Genomic DNA, 23,680 nt, shown 5'->3' with positions numbered 1-23,680 from the left:
TGCACTGAATGCGAACGGAAGATCTTCCCATATTTGTGCCTCGACTCCTGCTGCAGCGCTGGGGCCTTGATGATCATTGTATGACGATGGGATGCGATCAAGAGTTCACCGAGGTCACTCTCACGGCATCGCCCAGCCGCACCTACACCACATCAGAACTACACGATCAAGATGATACTTCACTCACTGACTTACTGCACTTGTAGTAGGATACGATTTCAACGTGAGTGTGTTCACAACCACTGCACTGGACCAAGTCAGGGTAGTAGGATGTTCTGCTTGCGGCGCACAGCATTAAATTGTACTAGTAGTACATGGCTGTACATGATTGGCATTCAATGGTGATTATAATTAAATTTTTTTACATACCGTGATAGTTGGCTCGGCATTCCTTCTTGTATCATGATCGCGCAAGTGATATTGATGCTGTTGAAGGTCATGTACATGTATGTGCAACTGTGTATGGCTGTGTAGCGTCTACATGTACATCATAGCTAGCCTGGCAAGAGAACGGTGGGTACTACATACTACATACTATCTCCATAGCTGCACGACTGGCAACGACTTGAGAGAGACCAACAAGAGGGATTCGGGAATAATACATCACAATGTACATGAGTGACTGTGTACAGTCACACTAGTCAGAACAACAGATGGCCTGATCAGTCACAACTTAAAGTTTCATGCCATCTCAGGCACTCATCAGGTGATATGAACATCAAGAAAAATAACCCACTATTTAAAGCCCAGTATGGCGGGACACCGATTCAGTGCCATAGCCAGTGAGGATCGCGGTACTAAGAAAGGTGATAAAACTGTACAGTCATGTATACCGTCACCTGAAATCGTTACCTGCTTCGAGTGCAGTCTGCAAACACGACATCCACCCACACTTCAATATCCAAGCGCGTGAGCACAACAAAGATCACCTAGCCGGCGTTGCTGCTGTTGTTATATAATTATATGTTTTTCTAATAGTCATAATTAGGCAGCTATGCCTTCCTACATGTGTATGACTATGAACGTTATATACATGTATGAAGAAACTTTTATGGAAGAAAAAAAGGAATGGAATGATTTTTGACTATCAAAGGATGTTATGCTGGTGTGGAAGACCGGTTCATGTACATTGCACATCTATATTGCCTAGCTGAAGCCTGAACTGTGTGTGCGGAAGACGTACATGTACTTGTATGTACAAAAGTTGTCACTGTTTTGATATTGTAGCACCGTAGTTCCCACTGGCAATGCTGTTTCATGTCATAGTATGCTCTTTGATAGTTTCACTATGTACAATGTACTGTAGGTGGCGCCACCCGCGCTCTCTTAGACTTAGACTTAACGTTACAGTATGAGGAGTGCACATGAACTTGTGTTCAGTCTTTAAAGGAGATCAGTTCAAGGCTTGTAAGACCACCGAAGACAATAGGAGATTAATATAGGCACAGGGACGCACAGAACACTGTTGAGTATTGTTGTGGACAGTCTGCCCACGCGTTCTGCGTAGGTTATATTTAGGCGCAGAATACTGGATGTAAGCGTCTCAACTCGTTCACAATTCGCCGGCACTTGAGCCTGGAGTAATACTCGATTCGGCCAGCGTTTGGGGCCAGCTCAGTAGCTATCATTGTACCAAACCTACTGAACTCTCTCTCTCTCACTCACCACCGATCTGACCTTGTTGCAAATTGAAACAGGTCAAGACGGTGGTACACGATCGTACACACACATAACACATGCCTACAACTGCACATGTAATACTAATGCTATTAGGCTACACAACTCTATCGACAAGAAGCTCTGACCACACGGCACATGTACTGATCCATACACACAGTAACAAGTACAGTACTAGGAAGACATGCCGCGATTTGCATGAGCAAGGTAAGGGGCTACCTCTACTGGCTCTAGGCTACAGTAACGTAGTGGTAGCGGGTTTTGTGTACAATCTTATTGGAGCGCGGATTGTTTGCAGACCCCGCACGCACCCCTCCCCTCGATTGCAGCACAGTAACAGCATTGAGGGCGCCATTGGGACAATTATACAAGTAAAATTACGATGACGCTACGTCTTTCACTTTCACCCGCCTCTCAGCCGTAGACCCGCATTGTCCTACGACAAGTGATGGTGTCTTGGAGGCTGTGAGCTGCACCCTTAGCTCACACGGCCACGACTGGTCACTGCAATCTGCAAGGAGGCAGCGGAGTTGGGCCCGATGACAGCCATCAACCTCAAAAGCGCGTGGAAACTAGTTTTGATGTTGAAGAGTGAGTCAGCTGAGCGAGTGAGTCAGACTAGGTGATCCAGCCAACTAGGAAGCAGCTGGCGTCCGGGACCTGTTCGAAAGTGAACTGAAGAGAAGAGAGCTGTCTGCGCGCGTGCCTTCCGGTATCGCTGCACTGCACTGGGCCCAGCGAGGCTTTCACCACCACCCACGCAGCTGACAGTCGAGGAGTTACTCTACAAGTGATGCCCTATACTGCTATAGACACGTTCTATTTTTTACCAGCCGGATCGGACGACCTCTGCACGAAGCTTCTCGGGGGTGCTGTGGAATGTCAGAAGCTGAGAAGGGCGACGCACTGCACGTCCAGGAGCAATAACCAATGACCATTACCAAAGCATACTGGCTGTGACTGCTAGCTTCTACGCCTCAGCATCAAAACAACAATAGATGCATATTTTTAGGGAGGATACAGGGCCTCAGCTCAGTCAGGCCAAGGTCCAATGTTCGTCACCATCTTCCGGATGGCGGAGATGGCATGATAATACGTGTTAAAGCTGAGAGAATTGCATGAAGCTCATTTCCTTTGGATTCTTACGCACACACGCACACACCACACACACACACACACACACACACACACACACACACACACACACACACACACACACACACACACACACACACACACACACCACACGCACACGCACACGCATATATACGGCCAAGATATATAGTCCAGGCGACACACCGCACAGACTTGCTGCACACAGGCCAAAGCCATGCAACGGGCACATCACAACCCCCCTGGCTTCTCGCCACCCTTCAAGTCCACCGCAATCCGCATCGTTCTCTCACTGAATCGTGGCGCTGAGCAAAGCCTGGATGAACCCTATATCGCCCGACTTAGCTTTTCATCCTTCAGCATGTCTTATGTCTTGGTCGGACATAGTTCCAGCTCGGCACTTCATCCTGGAGAACTTGAGATGAACGATCGGTTTTAATTTGACACACTACGAAGGGGAGTCCTCTTTTAGGTCACCGGTGACAGTTTCAGCACCAGTATAACCAGCAGTAGAGTGATATTACAAGTATTACTAGTATTACAGTATTACCTGTAGGCGTAGATGTACAAGCTGTCGATCGGTGTTTCTACCCTTGTTTCAGTCTCGACTACAGTCCGTGTACCTAGAGTTGTAACCGGATCAATGTTTGGAAGCAGATAGGCTGTACATCGTAGAACGCGCCATTCTCTATTCAGTAGATAGACAATTTCACGCAATTGTGTCGTTAGGTTGTGAGGCTGCACTATGACCAGCACTGCACAAGAAGCACACACCAGTAGCACCAGCGACCTGAGCTGTTGTGAGTCGAGCACCAGCAGCGATCCAGCATCGCCCAATCTCACTACCAACAATACCAGTGGCGACAAGAACAATATCATCATCCCCAACAGCGCCAGCACCAGCAGTAGCAGCAGTAGCAATAGTGACAGCACCAGTGACAATAGCACCTTTGGCAGCGGCAGCAGTAGTAGCAGCGACAGCGAAGAGGGACCAAATCGAAACCATCACCACCACCAACAAGATCAGCAAGAGCGACATTTCCAGCAACAACAGCAGCCAGCGGCGGTGCTCTCGTCCTGTGCTCCCGACCTTCCCCGTGTTCCCGTAGCAGTGACCGGAGACAAGCTTCACATCACGGTAAGTTAGTGTTAGTGGATTTCCTCGCCGCCGCTTACGCTTGTAATCTCCGCTATGCACCACTCCTGTGCACGCCACCACGAGTCAATGTGAAGAGAAAGAAGGAATGTTGTGGACTGGTTTCTAATTCAGTAATTGCTTTGTTTGGGGTTCGAAATGCTCGTACAAATACGGTAATACACTTCCACTAAATTGATGATGTGCAGAGTCGGAATTGTGGGAGTCGAACCTGTGACACACTGTCATGTGCAGACAGACGACTGTGCGACCTTCCATGTGATACGCCAGGCCTCCTTTACGGTCGCGCTAGACTTGATAGGAGACGGAGGCCTATTGAGAAGCTATTGAAGCTGATGTGCACATGTGCGCTGTTGCTGCACACCACACAATCTTGCAGTGTGTGTTGACCAGCATAGCATGGGTGTTTGCTGGCTACTGTTTGGACAATCCAGACGTGCGCTTTGGCAAAGCAGAAGAGTTCCTTGAATAGAGATCAGCAATGGCCTAAAAACTGGCTTTAACTCGTGCGCCCGGACTTGCCGATTATGGAACAGACCCAAGGGAGGCCGCGGGCGAGACACTCTATGCACATGTATATGCATGTGGTGTGAATTCAGTACTCGTACATAGATACTAGTATACGAATAGGTATCATTGCATTTCGGTTATCCGTATGCATTGTACATGATTGTATTCAAAGCAAAATGTTGTATGACCATGACGCGCATGAGCCTGACATGATGCGACTCAACTACTCCTGGTGAGGTCCGCAGACTGTTCACTGAAAATGGCTGAATAGCATCGCCGCACTGTGGCCAGGTGACGCTGAACATGAGAAGGGAGACTTGAAAGTAATTAGTTGTACTTGTAGGGTAAAGTAATGCCAAAAAAAAAGAAAAAAGGTAGAAATGAGAAAAAAAGTGTAGTGCAGTAGCGACTGGTGTGTAGTAGTGTGTTGTAGTGTGTAGTAGGTCTACCTGCTAACATTATCGACTCACAACATTCGCTAATCAATACATAATTGCAGCGGGATAGCTTATCAAAGGATTTGATTCAGCCTGGGCACCACCCGCAAGCTAGAAGTAGAAGTTAGAACGGCACACAGGCCTCGGGAGTCTGTTTGTGCTCATGTGGATTCTACATGCATGAAGTCGTCAAGTCCATCATTGCATCAGTCCACCAGTCCATCATTGTCCTTGCACCTCTCGCTACCATCTGTTTCGCTTGGCTGGCGACACACAGATCTACATGGTGCAGTGCTTCTGGAGCTGAGCTCATTATGATTTCACTGCCCATGCATATACATGTATGCGTGTGGCGTGTCAATTATCACGATCGGCCGCCAGGCATTGGACTCCAGAATGCTATAACAATTACCGTGATTCTGTGAGAGTGATGGTGCTGCATGTTGTGTTGTTTCGTGGTAGGTCGAACAAGCGGAACAGACGCTAGATTCTGAGGAAAATGCAGACGCTGCCTTCTGCTCCCTCCCGGCTTCCCTGAACCCGTTCGCGTTGTCCGATGCCAACAGTAGTAGAGGTGGCCAGGACGACGACGAAGGTAAGAAAATGTTCAGTATCTGTATCTGTGTACTGTGTACCGATCCCCACTCGTTATTTTCTCATTTCACTTGTGCGCCTACCAGGTGACATTAGTCTCGGATTCTTCTTCTTGCTGTTTTCCAGTCGCTGCGTGTTCTGCCGTTTGCATTGCATGTGGTTTGTTGGACGTTGCTTGCGGCGAGTCAGGAGTGCGGTGTGGTGGTTTCAAGCTTTGTGACACCTGCTCCTACCGATACCACTATCCAAGTACGCCAGTAGTAGTAGGTTTTCAGGGCAGTGAATGCTCTGTGAAGTCTGTGTGACTCTCGTTTCTGGCAGTGCCTGATCGATTGTGTTTCCTGCAGAGGATATCATCATCATTTTCTGCTCCTCTCTCTCTGTTACGGCATGCACTCTAGAGTTACTGGATGAAGTCTTGAAGAACCTCAACTCGGATCCGGTCTTTGCCCATGTCGTGGCAGCACCGTCCGCAGCTGACGAGGCATTGGCGCACGCATTTAGCGATTCATCCGGTGTGTACACCTCCTCGTCCGGCCTTGTAGCAAACGTGGCGTCCGCTCAGCCCTCGAACTCCTTTCACATCGTCGGTTGTCAGCAGCCAGGCGCGGATCTGACGCTGGCTGCACACGGCACGGCTACTGGAGGTAGGAGCAGCAGTTCTGGTGGCGCTGGTGCCAGTACTGCTGCCGCTGCCGCTGCTGCTGCCGCCGCGTATCACCCAAATGCTGGCAACTCGGCCCACCCGTCGATGCGGGTGGTTTTCAATGCAACATATGAGTATGGCTTACGACAAGGAAACAACCATGGCAGCGGTGGCGGTGGCGGTGGTGGTGGTGGCGTACCAGCAGCAAGCCATTCTCACAACCCTCACCACTCTCACCCGCACCAGCATCATCATCATCAACAGCAGCAGCAGCACTCCCACCAGCAGCATCAGCATGCCATGCATGGCCAGTCTCAGTCACTGGGCTCTGCAGTGGCTGCTGCTGGCCTCGTGGGCAACAGCAACAATCCACTGGCCCTACACGCAGCCTTCCTGCCACAACCCTGGGATCACGATTCAGCTCCACCAGTGGATTTCACAGGCACACCTTTGCAGCTGGCAAATGCTACACTTCCCAATGCAGCAGGCCACCAGTTCTTCAGCCAAGGTAACCTAGGTTACGGGGTCCACACTCTACTCCCAGGAGGGTAGTACGGTTACCGTAGGCAGAATTTGAAAAATGTTTGGTTACCATAGGAACACACACACACACTTGAGAGGGACGAAAAGTTTTTCTTCTGTAACTCCGAGTTTCACGGTTTTAACCGATCATCAGACAGCAACTTGACTACAATTTTCAGAAGATAAGATTGATATAGGCTGCAAGCTTGGATCATAGCGCGAATGGATGATCCGGGCTGATAGTGTAATTATAAAAATGATTGCGTGAGTTGGTTGATGGGGTGCAAAAACATACATGTAGGTTTCATACGGTGCATGTGCTCGGACAACTACAAGCGATTTTGGTATTTTTTACACCTTCGGCTTTAAAAGTTGAAAGGGCAGGACTGTGCCACATCTAGCAGGCGCAGGAGTCCAAGACACTAAGGACAGTCTTTAAAAAAAATCAGAGTATTACGCTCCCTCGCCCTAGCTTGATCGATCACTCTAAATCTAATACACACACAAAAATAATAATGAAAGATGATAATAAACTCGGATGAAGAGCCAAGCATACATTTATAGAAAAGAAAAGGACCAAGGAACTACAAGTTGGTTGGTTGGTTGGATTTATTTAAAGTCGTACAACAAACAGGCATATCTGACTCCTTATATGAAGACGACTTCTGGCAGTAAAACAAGTTACGCTATAACGTCCACTAACACCACCAGTTACTTGACGATCAGCTCATGCGATAACATTGCACGACACTGACCAATGGTACTGACGTTCCACAACTAACTGCCAATCAGCTCTAGCACGTCTTGGATGCGCACTCAAACGGCCTTCCAAGTTGGAAGGTTCTAAGTTATAGGACTAACATAGGTTCCCCTCCTATGTTATTCCTAAAACTTAGAACCTTCCTATTTGGAAGGCTGTTGGAGTGCGCATCCAAGACGTGCTAGAGCTGATTGGCAGTTAGTTGTGGAACATCAGTAGTCAGTACCATTGGTCAGTGTCGTGCAATGTTATCGCATGAGCTGATCGTCAAGTAACTGGTGGTGTTAGTGGACATTTTCATTATCGTGAAAGTTGTAGTTCCTTGGTCCTTTTCTTTTCTATAAAGACGACAATACTGAGACTTGTGGTGTTTTGTACATCTGCGGCCCATGTACTGTCCGTAGATATCAAGCCGGCACTGCACGTCACCGCCAATGGTCTGGACCCGGTAGTCGGCGGTGGAGGCAACGGTGGCGGGCTTATGGCGGCCGATCTAGCCTCCGTGTCTACATGTGGCATGTACACGACCTTACAGCCGAGAGGAGTAGCAGCTAACATGGCGGGTGTTGGGCCAGAGCAGTTCGGCCACGCCGACCAAATGGGAGGCACTCCGTCGCCAATGTTCTCCACTGGTCGGCTACAAGTACCGAAGAACGTCAGACTACCGCAACGTAAGTACAGATGGCGGGTGCTGTCTGCAAGCATGCATGTGTTTGGTGGTAGCGTTATCGCGGGCCTATTACCGGGTCGGTTTGTGTACATGCCAGATGGTGGAAATCTATACGTGGTCCATGTTGTTTTTAACAATATCTCCATTTTTCACCGAATCCAATTCGGATGTATGGACTGCAGTACCATACTCAAAAGGACTAAATGAGAACGCGCGCCTGTCTCACACGGTGTGCCTTTCTGCAAGGCAAGCAGAAACGTCTAGTACTGGGGAAGTTAGTAAGCAGCCAAGAATCTCCAGGAAACATCATTACGATGTTTACAGTCCAGCGGCTTGGCTCATTTTAGCACGTGTTGCTATCCTTGTTGTACCCACCCCAAAGCGTTTCCCATGCCTCCGATGTTACTTCCAACAGGAAACTAGGTGGTCTTTGGAATTAGACCTTGGCTACGACCTCATCAAGTTAGCACTAAACCGCTAAAGACGGTGCTACTAACTAGTCCTAAGCCACCTGAAATGCGAAGAAGACACCAGGCTATTTTAGCGTTCAATGGGACATGTATGCCAATGCTGTCTATAGCAATCAAAGTATGCAGCCGGGACTGAGTCATGCGGTCTACAGTGTGGGGTATATTTACCAGTGTGTGTATGTGTGAAACACAGACTGAGCTTTGGCTGTTCAGTATGATCGTAACAGGAACCACAGACTATTCCAAAGTTATTCTCTGTGAATACCAACCTTACCCTGTCCCAAAATATACTACAGCTAATGTATTGCAGACTACACTGGCAGACTGATTTTCTACAATGCATTGCTTTGTAGAGCGGAAAATCTGCCTGCAGTATCTTGAAGCATGTTAACCTGAACAGCAGAAAGAGTATTGTGTGCACGTGGTGCCTGCCTATCTCAGTGTTGTACCGGTATGTACAACACTACTACAAAGTACATCATTCGGAGTTGAAAGTGTTCCGAAAGTCCATGCTGGTTTACCCTGCCGCGTGTTCTTGGTCTGTGTATTGTCCAGGTCGTGGTGCAATGCAGCTGTGGCAATTCCTCTTGTCACTGCTCGATGAAACCACCGGTGACGCGACACTGATCAAGTGGACGGACCACAGTCAACTGGAGTTCTGCCTCCTGGAGCCGGAGGAAGTGGCCGTGCGGTGGGGCGAGATTAAGCACCGTCCAGCCATGAACTACGACAAACTGTCACGTTCGCTGCGCTACTACTACGACAAGGGCATCATGCAGAAGGTGTCCGGAGAGCGCTACGTATACAAGTTCACCTGCCCGCCAGAGTTGCTGTACCGTGCCCTGGGAGATCGCGAGACGTGCGTCAAGACCGGGCCACGGCCGCAGGTGCGCCGCACCTCGCTGAGCGGTTCCGCCGCGGCCATGCCACACTTTGGTAGGGACCCGCTGCGGTGCGGCGGTCCAGGCGATGCCGGCTCAGTGGCCGTTAGTAGCAGTACTGGCTACGATAAGCAGGGTATGGCGGGTGAGCCGGTGCTCTATGCAGCCGGCAGTGTCTCGTCCCTTCTCTCGCCCGGCGGTCACGAGTCGAAGACCATTCTGCACCCCTTCAGTCCTAGCATGCCAATGCATATTGGACACGGACCGGCTGCCGGGGGCTTCCCCGCCGCTTCGAGCCATCGTCACCACTATACCTCCGGTCGCAAGTCTTAGCTGTGATTTCCTTGCAAGCCGCGGGTCCACATCTTACAATGGTCTTGGTTAACAAGACTCGCACAGCAACTGCAGACTCAACCGGATAGGTGGCTAGTACTGTAGCTGCCGCAGCCACACCCGCATGCAGCCACCATACTGAACTTGTTACTTCCTCCTATACCCTCTAATGGCGGGCCCACTCACTCACACTGTCATGTCTACCATGGGATTGGTCACAAACACAATCCACCGACCCGGCAGCCAAGGGGAAAACCCCGGTACAAGCCCTTCAACAGTGATGTTCTGCTGCCATGGTTACCATGGCGAAGCACTCATGCTGCCTTGTGCTCTGTCCTCACACCCGATGTCCTGTGTCACGGAATGACAAACCTACTGCGTGAGAAAGCAAATTACTCACGCTCAGCAGCGGTTCACGTTTCGAGGACAGCACCTTGTGCAAACCAGCCTCCATGCAGAGACATCCTCTCCAATAAACAAAAGATCCAAAGCAACATCCCGCATTCACAATACCAGTGAGCTGCAATACAACGGAGTACAAGTCGCACTGTTCGGCAAGTAATCCAGTTCAGCTTTTATGATTTGAGCCACATATTCGTGAACGTACATACCGGAGACATTCTCTACAACACTGCCATTGAGCGTTGTTATGTACATGTACAATTCGCTCGTTTTGATTGTTTTTCAGCCAAAAAATATTCTATTTTGCACACAAATCATAGGCACCCCACCCTGGCACAGTGCCTTGTACGTGACACGGGGTAATAGTATAATAATAATAAGCATCTCAAGGCAGGAATCTGACGTGAATTTCATTGGCCCTGGCTTGGTCCAGAAATGCAAAATTTCCCCCAAAACTTTTCCAAACGTGCTGTTATTGTTATTGTTGTTATTTGTTATCATTCTATTTGTGTTTGCGATCCTGCCTGGATGGAAGGCAACACGGCTGCCATGCGCATACAGTGACATGTTTGTACCAGTAGCAGTCGGAGTACACTTGTTATCACGGTATCTTCACGTACACGCTTGATTGTCCCGGGATGTGCGGCAGCGGCGTTCAACAGGCTTGTGTTATATACTCATATCAGCAGTTGGTGGGCAAGCCAGTGCTTGGTCGGCGATGCCATAGCATGACGGGCTACTGGCAAAACAATTAGGCGGATGACATAGCGAGCTACTTTAATTGCACCATGGTCTGGCCAGCCTTCGGTAGCACACATACAGCCACTCTTGTACAGGGCATGGATAGTTGGGTACAATGAAGGTCCCTTCTCCACGCTATAGGCCTGACTACACTTGGCACAGCTGTGAGGTGCATGCCGGGCCTAGACACTGCTACACCGCCGATAGCGCACTGCATTCATGCTGCATCACTGGCGGCTCGACAACGCTATTCCGCTGACCAATTGGTTGATCTGCTGGTCATTCTTGGCAATGTTAGCCTTCAGCACTGAAATCAAATCCATCTGCACACAACACGGCATACAGATCAAGAACTCACACAGTCACCATAGTGACAGAGTTGCCATAGCATGCGGTCACTGTGGTAGTATAGTCACCACAGTAACACAATCACCATAGTTACTGTAATATCCAGTGTATAATGTCACATACACACACACACATACACACACACACACACACACACACACACACACACTCACACACACGCAGATTAACGGTGTGCAAATACACACGCCACAAGAACACAAAGTGTCAGGCACTTCAGGTGTGTACCTGAAAGACTTGACGTAGCTGAGCAAGATATACCACAGCACACATAGACAATTACCTTTTCAAGTACGCTTGCCTCCAAATCAGTCAGGTTCTGTCTCAGAGGTTCCAGTTCACTCTCGGTTAATCTACCAGCGGATACAAAGCGAGACACGGGAATAGAATAACTGATGTGTGCCTAAATGTGTTCTAGCAGCCGATGAATCTACAAATAATATACATACATGTGATGACTAGCCGGAGTGCTTTTAAACACTAAAAAGGATGCAAGCTCAGCGTGACCATGCCCTTTTTGAAGATATGTGTAGAGCCCTTGTGACAGTGAATACACATAACAGCTCTGCACTTCCTCGTGCAACATAAACTGTCAGGGAAGTGAACTACGCTTACTCTTTCTCTTTGATGAGATCCGCCGAGTTGACCTGTCCTTGTTCCTGCCAGTGATCCAGCTCCCGGAGCATGCTCTCCACGTCCTCCTGCACGTGCGAGGGTGTCATGCAAACACACCGGGGAAACAGTACTGAGTCGGGAACTGTACAGTGGTGCGGTGTGCTTGACTGACAGCAAGAGTATATGAAAACCAGAGTGTGCAGCTTGGGGCCTTTTCTGCTATGGGTGTCTGTCACGGCGAAATTCCGTGATTACATCATATTTGGCGCAGATCAGAGGCGGGAAATGGCGTAGTGCGTACAACTGAGCTGCAGTTGTGCAGAAAGAGACCTGCTTGAATCCTACTTGTACGCACTACATCACTAAAATGATGTAATCACGGAATTCCGCTGTGACAGCAACCCATCCGAGCTGCACACTCTGGTTTTCATGTACTCTTGCTGACAGTAAGCACCAGTGCTGCAGAACACCTTACGTTTTGTTTTGTTGTGCTGCGGGCATCGAAGCGCAAGTTTCAACGACATACCCAGGCCAACCATCAGCAATTCCATAGAGGGTCACAGTGTGTCCATGAGACGCAGTAGACCTGTCATTAGCAATCACTGCTGTAAGGGACCACCTGTCATTAGCAATCACTGCTGCAAGAGACCACCTGTATTTAGAGACCACCTGTCTTTAGAGGCCAATCTTCTTGGGACCAATACCAAACTTTAGCATCATATTTACACCTGCACTGTGAGACCACCTGTTCACAAGGACCAGCATTCTTTTGTGCTAAGCTGGTATTTGCCTTTTTGGTTAGAACCTGAAACCTGCATCCACCCACCATGACCCATACTTATCAGTGAGTAAGTAGGTGGGGAGGCTTCGATGACCGGGAACGTTAGAATCATCGCGGCACGAGGGAAGTACATTGCCTAAAAATAGCAAACAGTATTCAGATGACTGTGCATGACTGAGGATCTGCTGCTGCACCGTGACTAGAACCAGCACAAGGTGAGAGAAATGCACCGTGCACACTCCATTAATAATGCTCCGGGTCGTCTCTGATGCCGTCTACCGTACGTACATTGTGACATACCTGGATCTTATATACAGTAAAACCTGGTTTAAGCGACCACCCCACGGTGCAAGCAAACGCGGTCGTTAAATCCAGGTGGTCTTTAGAACCAGGTTCCACAGTGTCTGTGTAGAACTGTCGGTGCATGGAAAAAACGGTCGTTAAGAGCAGGTGGCCGCTAAACACAGAGGTCGCTTACACCAGGTTTAACTGTACATTGTGACATACCTGGATAGAATCCACGGTTTTAGCAAGCGGGTTAGCGCTACGGCACAGCGCCTGTACACTTTCTCGCAGAGAGGCAACCTGGAGATGGGCAGCGAGGAAACACCCAGAGTGGTCATGCATGATAGTCGTCACTCACAAACAAGTCATGCAGCCCAGAAATGGTCCATTGCAATGCTCACTGCATCATGACACAAACACCATAATTATGGGCTGCAGCCAGCAGAATGAACCTTGCAGCTTTCATAAAAATTGAAGGAAATCTCTTTTTGACATTGTTGCCAACTTTGTATGGAAGTTCTCTAAGGTTTGGCTTTCGCTAAACACGACCCGTATCATGCATTAATTAGCTATGGAGTATGGACCTCTTAAACAAGATCTTGTACCAATTCCTGCATAGCCTAACACACCATCAACACCACACAAGAAGATTTCATTGCACTGCTCCAACAGCATTGGCAAATGGAAATACAGCAAGTAATTCGGTTATGCACATGGCTGTTCATTCTAGAATCATCGGCAGTAAGTGCCAGTAACAGTGATGTCATAATGATGTCATAACGTCCTCCCTTGTACGCTCTCCACTCTTTGTTGCTTACTCTGCTTGGCTTGCGCTGCCCGCTACTACGCGCAATGCCAGTACCCTGGACGCATTTAAATCTGCTCACTAGATTCACCATCAAATGTCCCTCCCATGCTTCTCCGTCTTGACCATTACTTTTCTTCTTTTATTCACCATGGTTGGTTAACACCCACATCTCCCGTACTGGCTGATTTTCTTCTCATGCCATGAGGTGTTGTCTATAATAATAATAATAATAATAATAATGATGTCATGGTGACGTGATCCAGCAAATGCTCGCCCACCTCTTTCTCGGTTTTCTCTTTTCGCTTTCTCCGTTGTGCTATGCTGGCGGCAGATTCCTAAACAGAACAGATCACCGCATGCATGTGCAAAGCAATGGAAACGTAAGTATGCATTGCAAAAGTCGCAAGGACCCAGCTACACCCAAGGCTGCAGGTAAGCTTCAAGGAGAACAGGAATAACACTTTTTGCTTAGGCCAAATCAGTTCATATGTCATGTTCATATTGACCAAGTGACACGCAGCCAGAACTCTTAGCATAGTGCTGGGCTGTCAATCCCGGCATTGCTCCCACTGAAACAAGAGCCACCTCCTCCTAACAAGTGATGTGATCAATCAAAAGAAGCGACCCTGACAAGTTGATATGGTCCAGAGTACAAATAGTCCAACCAGTTTGAATAAGTAAACTTTATTCTTTTCTTTTTTCTGGGAACACAGCCCTACAAAGAGACATGTGGAAACAAACACAGAAACAAGACACAGGGGATTGGCTGAGGATATTTTTAAACAGTCACAGTAAATAACATTCCATTCAGGAATGATGTGCAACCATCACGGAGTACATGGAGTGTAGCGGCACCGGAGGTTGCACCGGATTGCCAAGCTTGCAGGCACGGTGTGCCGCTGCGCGTTGCCACACTCAGGCCAGTCAAGCGGTGCTGCGTGCACGGGATTTCATTTCACTTGCCACAACTCGATGTTACAGCAGGTGTAAATAGCCAGTGCAACCTGCGCCTTACCTGTGCTGGAGCGGACTTGGCAAGACTTTGCTCCTGTTCTTTCCGCGTATCCAGAATCTTTCGCACAAGCATACCTGCAGAGCATCAGGTTGAGCGTACGTAGATGCAGAATAAGAACATTGAAAAGGAACATTACCAGCATCCACCTTTGTTCCAGGTTCAGTACAAGTGTGTGTGTGTGTGTGTGTGTGTGTGTGTGTGTGTGTGTGTGTGTGTGTGTGTGTGTGTGTGTGTGTGTGTGTGTGTGTGTGTGTGTGCGTTTGTGTCCGTGAGTGCGTGCGTGTGCGTGCTTCCCATGAAGAATCGTGCAGAACACGAGATATCCAGTACACATCTGGTATGCTACTGTAGCGCACCTTGCATACCAGAGTGTCAAATTCCAACAGAACAGTGCACTACCAGGGGCGTCGGAAAGTAAACGACATTGGTGCGGCCATGAATGGATGAAGGGTCCAGGGCTCTTCCGTTAGGAAAATGTTAGGGAAATCGGGCTCAACTACTTGTATCCCATATTCCATTGCTTCAAAAATCACTAGATGAAATTATTGGTGTGGCTTTGGCCACACCTGCCGCACCGGTTCCGACGCCCCTGACTACATTATACCTTGTATCCAGGGAAACCAAACCATTGCTGCAATGTTTGAAAATATTTCACAGCCTGCTTCTCTCACAACTTCCATCCCAGACCCTTCACAGTGCTTGCAAGTCTATGAAGGCCATTGTCCAAAGAACTAGTCTCGGCTACACCTCCGTGACTTAATCACATCCTCCGAGAGCATACTACAAGTAGTAATGACAGTACCCGTGAGACTGGATGTGTGATAACTCTTCCAGGAACTGAGCAAACCGTGTTCACATTGACTACAACACGCCGCACTCCACTCCATACACGTCATGTATTGATTGCTTACCATGCTCCGAAGGATCGTCACTGACATCTAGCGTAGGTCCAGTCTGACACGATATGCAAGACATACATCACAGCAGAGTAGCAGAGTATTCCAAAGGTGCACATGTCCCAGACTTACTGAGCATGCAGACCCATGCATATTAGCTGTAGCATCACCATCATTTAAACTTTGTGTCAGGATACTTCATGGAGTTCGACTTGCTGTGGTACAGAGTCTACTATAGACTTGAGCATATTAAATGTTATGTATTTTTGTAAACAGAAAAGCAGATGTTAACTTGAACTCAGAAGAAGGATGCCCCCCCCCCTCCCACTTCCCTCTCCCCATCTCCCCTCCCCCCCCCCCCCCAACTCATTTCGATTACTTGTATGTCAGTACCAACCGGTTGTTCCTCGACACTCGGCGCTACAGCAGAGTCCACCACGAACATATCTTCGTTGTCGTCATCGTCGTCGTTGTTGTCCACAACCAATGGTGGCTGCTGGACGGTTACGTTGGAGCTGACTCTGGTTAGCACGGTGCAGTGGAACGCACATGTGGAGACGTGATACGGTCCGTCAGTAAGGACACAAACAAGCGGACGGATATACACAGTACACATACACATATACCGTGTTCCTCCGAACCGACATAGTCGCGACTTTTACACTAAACTTCAACTACAACTTCAAGGGCAAAGAAAGGGATAGGACCTCCAATCCAGTGTGACATCCTACTTATACAAATATATTATTATTTTTTAAATGGTTCAAACCTGAAACTGGGGGTCGCAACTTATAGTCGGGGAAATATCGTACACACACACACACACACACACACACATATGCACATGCACGTGCACACACACACACGCACACACACACACACACACATGCACATGCACGTGCACACACACACACACACACACACACGCACACACACACACACACCTGGACAAGGCGTCCTCAGACCCTGCCGAGTCCTGTCGAGAGCGGACCTTAGGAGGAGCTGGACGTGCACTGCTGGGTCGACCAGGTCCTCGCTGCTGTTGCTGCTGCTGTTGCTGCTTGCCACTCCTAGACCGAATCAAGAGCAAGGAAAGAGTCAAGAAATATATACACTGCAGGTGCAAAATCCAAACAAAAAAGGAACTCAGTGTCTGATCCACAAGTAAACAGACCAAGAACTGCCGGGTTGCATCCACCAGGTACTACATAATTATTGTGTATGAATCATTTCATTGCATGTTTCTTTCCAAATCCAAAACAGTCTCTCCTACCCTGAGCTACGCTGTCCTGGTGGGAGTGGTGGCCGAAGGAAGTCGGGTTCCTGAATGCCGGTCGCATCGCCAGATTTCTTCCCGGTCGGGGGAGATGGCTTATCGGCCTCCTGTCTCCCACGCCGGGAAGATTTTGGCGACGGCGGTCTCTCACCTCCGTCTGCTGATGCTCCCTCGGCCTACACAAAGACAGCAACATCAAATACCAAAGATTTTCAAATGATCAAATTCAGTACCAAAGACGCGATGACATAGTTGTGTGAATAGGTGAATTACTGCCATAACTCAATTGTCATCATCTGATTGCCTTGCTCTCCCATTTGGGTATTCCGATTTCCGTAAGCCTTGATGCAATCTCCTTCCTTGTGGTTGGCAGATGGACCCCTGCACACAGGCCAGTTTTGTCTACCTCAAACGGTATACACACTCACACGTCACCTTCATGTTCGCCAGTACCCGTCTGTGCATTGTAATCATGGTAGCAAAGCTTGGAGTCCGTGAGGAGAGGTCAGGTTTTCTCGTTGATAACAGCTTACACTGGGTATATAACCTACATTACTAAACTGACCAGGATCACCGGGGAAAGTGCACAGCCATGCTCTGTCTTATATGTGAGAAAGACAGAGCACAGTCAAGATTGAAACATCAGGATGCAGACAGAGCAGAGGTCGTGCCCTACTAAAAAATACGGAAAACCCGAGTGCCACGAACGCATAGTAATGAATGGTGCAGCGTAGCGGCAAGCCGGTACATGAACAAACGGATGTAAATAGTGTACAGTCAACTTGGCTAATAACGACTGCAGATATAACGACAATTCGCGAATAACGACAGAATTTCCATGCCCAGAGCAAAGTCCCTTCTAACGGTTTACATAAGTTATAATGAGACTTGGATATAAGGATGCTTTGCGAATATGGACACTTTTCTGATGCCCCTCCAAGTGTGGTTATACGTAAAGTTGACTGTACTAGCATCACCAGGGGCATGACTGTACATGTACTGTGTTTGTGTCGGGGACTTACTGCTACTGCCGCTGCCGCCGCTGCTGTCTTCTCGTCGACCTCTTCTTCCTTCTTCTTGCCCTGCATCCAGGTGTGGATAAAAGGAAATAGGCATCGGCAAGTGGGTCTCTAAACTGCATTGTGCATGGTCAGTGACCAAGTTACTGTAAAACGGGTAACTATTGCAACGTAAAAATGTTTGCGAATTTTGCGAGAGGCCCCGAATCGCAAACTTTGAACAACGCAAACTCGCGCCATGTAAAGTTCAAAGAAGTATGTATTCAATATGTGTGTATTCAATCGCAAACATTAAACAGCGCAAACCAGTCTCAATTTGTAAAACGCAAACATTTATTGTCGCAAACGTTACCCGTTTTACAGTACTTGATAGAACATCAACCATTCACCAGTAGGACGTCCTCTTCACCCCTCTCTAATCACAGCCAATCGCAGTGCAGTAATGATGTGCAGCAGAAAAACTAGAGCAAAAAAGCTAATTTTATATTTATTTTTATTTTTTAACAGTTACAGCTACCCATGCACACAACATGTTCAGCTACCTCTTTTGCTCGCTCTCGCTCCTTGCGTTCCCTGCGGCGCCGTTCTTTGTCCTCGTCTCTGCTCGGTCGACTGTCTTGTTGAGAGTCATCCTGTTTCCCTTCTTCCTTTTTGCCGTGGGATTCGCCGGCGTCCTTCGACTTGCCCTCTCTTCTTCTCTCCTTGTCTTTGTCTCGGGATTTGGACGCCTTGCTCTCGTCCTGTGGGCAAGTGTGCACATTGCCGGTCAATGGCTTTGCAGTACTGGCAGGCTAACAGCTATACATGCAGTGAATGTACACAGTGATGCATCGGTGTAGTGTCTACTGCAGACTGGTACAGACTGATCATGCCACAGTACTGCAGAGTACAGACTGATCATGCCACAGTACTGTACACGCACAATGTACTTGAATTCTAAATTTATCTTTTACTGAAGCAATGCCTAAAATAAAACTATGTTCGCATTCATATCACAATCACACTAACCATGGCCTGTTCAAATATCTTTAAGTCTTTGGCAAACTAAAACGCAGTTGCTTTATGGTGATAAAGTCTTCAAACTCATTAAAACGGTGATCACTGCATGCTGAGCAAACCACTTCTGGCCGCCAACGCACCTCCTTTGGGCGTTTTGTTCTCCTGCCTTCGCGTGCTGCACCAGCGTCCTCGCCCGCAGCCACGGCGGCAGCGGCCTCTGCCACCGTCGATGGCGCCGCCGCCGCTGCTGCTTCCCTGTACAGACGATCACGATCATAATCACAACCACGCAGCTGTGCAACATACACCATACACGGTTTGCATGGGGCGCAACAGGGCAGTGGGGATTGGTATGATGGGGTCGGGGTGTCCCCGGGGAAAAACATCGGATTTGACCATGGTCATACTGGTTGTACCATGTGTGATGTCCCTGGCTTGTATGTGTTGGTATGCGGGGGCTTTGAGTATTGATTTCTAGCTAGAACCCGGGGCGCATTACGTTATCTCAGGTTATACTGTCGTACCTAGTGAATTATGCCATATATGGCTGTGTGGGGCGGTAGCCGAAGTGGAATAATACGGTGCTGATGCCTGCCCTGCCCCTCCCCCTTCCCCTCCCCCTCCCCTCGCCCCAAGGTGCACGGAGTACATTGCAGGACCCTGTGTTATAGTGAAGTTTCTAACTGTCTTATCTACTGTCCCCTTCCCGAGTTCCCTGAAAATACTAGTAGATGCCGCCAAATACATGCACCAAAGGCACAAGGCAGTGCACATACAAGTAGTATTCCAGTAAGTATCCAGTCATAGAGCCTTACGCGGTTCCTGTGGGTTCTTTGGTGCTTTTGCTCTTCTTGTCACGTGACGATGACTCTTTTGCCTTTGATGGCTCTTTGCTCTTTGCTCCCTTTCCGGCCAATACCTGTTTGACTGCATCGGAGCTGTCTTTCTGCAGCGCAATGGGTAACAGAACGGAGAAGAAAAAGTGAATGGTTGCGTCCGTGAGATACAACATTCAGTGCACACACCAATACTCCATTTCAGCATGCTCCAAGGTCCATTCCGTGGTGCAGTGACGCCTCAACCTCTACTCTCTACCCCGTCACGGTGTTTGGCGACCTTCGAATCACGGGTTCGGACTGCTGGTCTTTCAAGACAGGTGGTCTTTCAACACAGGTCAGACTGCATGTTGAGAAGTGGTGCAGGGCCTGAGATGAATTGTCTCCCAAGACAGGTGGTCACATAATACAGGTGTTGTTTTTGGCTTTGCTGCCTCTAGCTTCTGGTGGTGCAGATCAACAGCACTGATATACCGATGTAGCCTAATCCGTACACTGACTTACCTTAGTGATAATGCACTGCGCCATCTGCTGCAGGAACTCGTTAGTCTTGTCCGCATCTTGACCGGAGATCATCTTTGCTGCCTTGCATAATACCGGTGCGCCTTGTATGATTGCTGCACGCAGAGATACACAGACACATGCACAGTCGGAAACATCCCATCATGTTCAAAGCTATAACAGAGGAGGCATGATTGGACGCAAGAGCCACTCACCGCACGTACAAAGAGCTCATGGTACAGCATGAACGTTGTGCTCAGCAAAGTCCGACCTTGTGGGGAAAGGTTAAATCGGTTCAGTGCGGTACCTGTTGCCATGTACCAGCCTGCTGGGCACGGCACCGTACAGATGGTTGGGGGAAGGGGAATTGGACAAGACATCATAGAGTTGGACAGGGTACCATACAGTTTGTTACCCACGTACGTTTAAAGATTTCGCTCAGATTTCATTAAGCACATGCGGCTGTACCAACAGATACATAGTAGATATGCAAGCCACTGCTCTTGTACAGAAGCCATAGTGTGGGAATACCCTTGCGTACATGTGCATTGCAATAACTACAGGACAGGAAAACTGCAAACAGCAAACACTGCTAACCATGGAACATCATGAGAGTTTATAGAGCCCCTTATTGGGGGAGGGGGGGGGGGGGGGGGAGGCAACAGTATCAATTAATTATCATTATTTTCCTAGCCTGGCCTAGGTAGGCCAATATTGGAAGGCTAATTATTTCTGGGATGGGAGAGGGTGAGATGGGGGGGGGGGGGAGGAGGAGGAGGAGGAGGAGGAGGAGGAGGAGGAGAGAAACCTCTTCTGTAGGCATACTTACAAACTGCATCGATACTCTTCTGTAAGAATGCAAGCTTGGCTTCTTTTTCCTGTTGAGCGGACGCAAGAAATTACAAGACAACATCGAAGTGCCACCCGCTGATTAATACTGTAGTTAGTGTGTAGTAACTGTTACTCACAACATGACACATTGCATATCGGCTGCATGACTACTGTGTACATGTTATTGATGCAAGGCGCAAACTAACAGTTACTTGAGTGACGTCGCGACTGGATTTCATTGGGCAGGACTGTACAATACAAATGTACGTCTTATCGGAGCATGTGTATGTACTAAGTGAGTTCCACTGCAATGTACATGTACAAGTATCAATCTACAGTTAAACCAATGCATGCACCGACCTTCAATTGTTCAGAGTCCAGCTCTGCACCTGAGTAGAGTCCCTTCAGAAACTTGTGCTTGCGTCCAAGCTACACAACACACACACACAAGAAACAGGCATGGAGAAAAGCACAATGCGTGCCGGTGTCTGTCCTACCTTGCATTCTGTGCGTCCCCTGAAAGCAAGCTTTGGGCATATGGACGCAACTTACGTGAAGCGATTTAAATTATATCCACCCTACCCCTATCAGTGTCTGATTCTTCTTCAGTCGAAATATGCTTGGAAGCAAGCCAGACACTGCCGGGCAAACACCCTACATGTGGCCTATATCTAGAGGACTACATGTAAAGTGCGAGAGGTTTGGAATGGCTATGCCAGTGTGTCAGCCTAGGACTCTAGTCTGTGCGTTATCGACTCCAGCTCTGTACGGCAGCACTCGAGCACCCACAGTGTAACGTTTTAATGTACATGTAGACATCAGTGTACAGCGTGTACAGTGTTACAAGAATGAACTCTCATGTTCTCATAATCATAACGTGGGTTTCAAGTGCACATTTATTCTTACAAGCAATTTTATCGTACAGTAGAATATATCGGTCCTAAGAATGGAATTTGTGTAGCGAAACAAGCCAGATTAGTACAAAGTATATCGCCTGTAGTAATAATATCCGTCCAATGCAGTTCTGATCTGACTCGCGTTGGGTCGTAGTGCTGCAGGTTCAACTGTTGTGGTCATGTAACTCATATTGCATAGCCACATGGTAAGCCTATGTGACTATAACCAGCCGCATGCACCTAACACTACATTGCATGTACGATGATCTTCCTGCCTCTGCGCAAATGCACATGATATGTCACACTTGATTTATCGTGTGTAAAAAATATCGGAAATAAGAATAGAAAGTCGTTTTTCAAACACCCACGCTACAACCGATACCTACTGTACCAGGCTCACTACCTCTCCGCAAACAAACCCACAATCTCTGAACACAAGGGGGGGGGGGGGGCTGCTGGAAAAAAAGAGCTATGATTTGCTGAACTCTCAAACTCCCCACAAAGGCATAGATGTAAGTGCTGAATCTGATACATGAATGTACTCGTCTAGTACAGGAATGTGTGTTCAGGCATAGGAAATACATTGGCAGAGCCTACTGACACCTAGACTAGTGACCTGGTGACGGGGACCGCAAAGGGGATTGTCCGATTGAATACTGATGAAGAGAGTAAAGTAGGAACCGTTAGGCTGTACAATCATGTTTCATGCACTTTCTTCTCTCTTTTTTTTTGACTTTAGTCACTGTGCATTTGGGGGTGGGGTGGGACGGCGGTATCAGTACAAATAGTCGATACATTCGCAGAGACCGCACACGGTATTATGAGACAAGTAAGTAAGTTACAGACAGAGACACAGTGACTGTATGAATGCATCAGCCACTCACCTCCATCAACACGTCATGCAGGTAACGAAATGGCGGCCGCGACAGCAGCTTGTCCGTCAAGGGCGGCTTGCGAATCAACTCCTTGAACATATCCTGCGTCCGCTTCACAGTCTCCTCAAGCGACGCCATTGTCGAGCGGACGACCCAGCCCGCAAGGTCTTCCCGCTGATTATTGCTTACGACTCACGAACACTTCGATGTACAAGTGAATGGTGCAAGATGCTAACGCTAAACTTTCGTTTGAACGGTATCCACTGAGTTCATGAGTGGGACTGTGCATACACCGGCCTAGCCTAGCCCAGCGCCAGCACCAGCACGTCGTGATCTACCAAACTGTGGCCGCCACTGACACGGCTGCACCAGGCAGAAGGAAGCACTTTAGCTTGAGCTGCACCTCTCTCCTGCACGGACAGAATGCAATCATGTACGTCTCTCCCATTCTGTGCCTTCAAGTTTTTTGTTGCTTTCCCAGGCCCAGTCTGGCCCATTTCATGGCCATGTATCGGTCTTCCCTCGGGCCTCGCATTGGACATGGGGGCAGTGTGGCGATAGGCATCGCACATCAAACCCGCGGGCCCGGCAAACAAAACAGCAAGGACAAGGTTGTGCGTGAGCTGAACACTTCGGATAGTTGCCACGCAACGGTTGACCATTGCGTCATGCGCGTCACCCAAGACCCAAAATATGCGTCATCGAAGAATTCTGAGTTGTGGTGCAAGACTGACTGTGCGATCGATAATGATCTTTGCGCGTTGGTTGA

The 23,680-nt window shown here is 48.5% G+C and overlaps 3 protein-coding genes across 3 annotated transcripts in view; 2 read left to right on the top strand and 1 right to left on the bottom strand.

Moving 5' to 3' along the window:
* Window positions 1–3,097: 3,097 nt before the first annotated feature.
* LOC135815967 (ecdysone-induced protein 74EF-like) lies at window positions 3,098–10,786 on the top strand. The gene is made up of 5 exons (XM_065329323.1): window positions 3,098–3,928; window positions 5,356–5,488; window positions 5,889–6,641; window positions 7,820–8,086; window positions 9,111–10,786. Exons 1-5 carry the CDS (start codon window positions 3,536–3,538, stop codon window positions 9,767–9,769), a joined length of 2,205 nt encoding a protein of 734 aa, XP_065185395.1. The 5' UTR covers window positions 3,098–3,535; the 3' UTR covers window positions 9,770–10,786.
* On the bottom strand, window positions 10,254–23,404 carry LOC135815968 (TRAF3-interacting protein 1-like). The gene is made up of 18 exons (XM_065329324.1): window positions 22,921–23,404; window positions 21,501–21,569; window positions 21,139–21,187; window positions 20,313–20,425; window positions 19,788–19,918; window positions 19,113–19,227; window positions 18,516–18,713; window positions 17,977–18,036; window positions 16,952–17,130; window positions 16,623–16,748; window positions 16,076–16,199; window positions 15,694–15,736; window positions 14,783–14,856; window positions 14,046–14,102; window positions 13,182–13,259; window positions 11,894–11,979; window positions 11,562–11,631; window positions 10,254–11,235 (listed from the first exon to the last, which is right to left on the bottom strand). The coding sequence occupies exons 1-18, from the start codon at window positions 23,047–23,049 to the stop codon at window positions 11,140–11,142; spliced, it is 1,797 nt and encodes a 598-aa protein (XP_065185396.1). The 5' UTR covers window positions 23,050–23,404; the 3' UTR covers window positions 10,254–11,139.
* A 263-nt stretch (window positions 23,405–23,667) lies between these two features.
* Window positions 23,668–23,680, top strand: part of LOC135815966 (AFG3-like protein 2) — an 18,078-nt gene continuing 18,065 nt past the window's right edge. The window contains exon 1 of the mRNA XM_065329322.1: window positions 23,668–23,680. This exon is cut by the window's right edge and continues 165 nt beyond it. The gene's annotated coding sequence lies outside the window, so the exon portion shown is untranslated.

The sequence above is a fragment of the Sycon ciliatum genome, chromosome 4, assembly GCF_964019385.1.
Source record: "Sycon ciliatum chromosome 4, ocSycCili1.1, whole genome shotgun sequence".
NCBI lineage: Eukaryota > Metazoa > Porifera > Calcarea > Leucosolenida > Sycettidae > Sycon > Sycon ciliatum.
The sequence above is the reverse complement of the archived record's forward strand: the minus strand, read 5'-3'. Positions and strand labels throughout refer to the sequence as shown.

Excerpts from the sequence above, each read along its gene's own strand:
- LOC135815967 (XM_065329323.1), top strand. The coding sequence starts at position 3,536 with ATGACCAGCACTGCACAAGAAGCACACACCAGTAGCACCAGCGACCTG. Across the intron at positions 3,929-5,355 it reads GAGACAAGCTTCACATCACG|GTCGAACAAGCGGAACAGAC; the intron begins GTAAGTTAGTGT and ends GTTTCGTGGTAG. Across the intron at positions 8,087-9,110 it reads GAACGTCAGACTACCGCAAC|GTCGTGGTGCAATGCAGCTG; the intron begins GTAAGTACAGAT and ends TGTATTGTCCAG.
- LOC135815968 (XM_065329324.1), bottom strand. The coding sequence starts at position 23,049 with ATGGCGTCGCTTGAGGAGACTGTGAAGCGGACGCAGGATATGTTCAAG. Across the intron at positions 13,260-14,045 it reads AAGAGAAAACCGAGAAAGAG|GTTGCCTCTCTGCGAGAAAG; the intron begins GTGGGCGAGCAT and ends GCCCATCTCCAG. Across the intron at positions 11,236-11,561 it reads AGGCAAGCGTACTTGAAAAG|ATGGATTTGATTTCAGTGCT; the intron begins GTAATTGTCTAT and ends TGTTGTGTGCAG.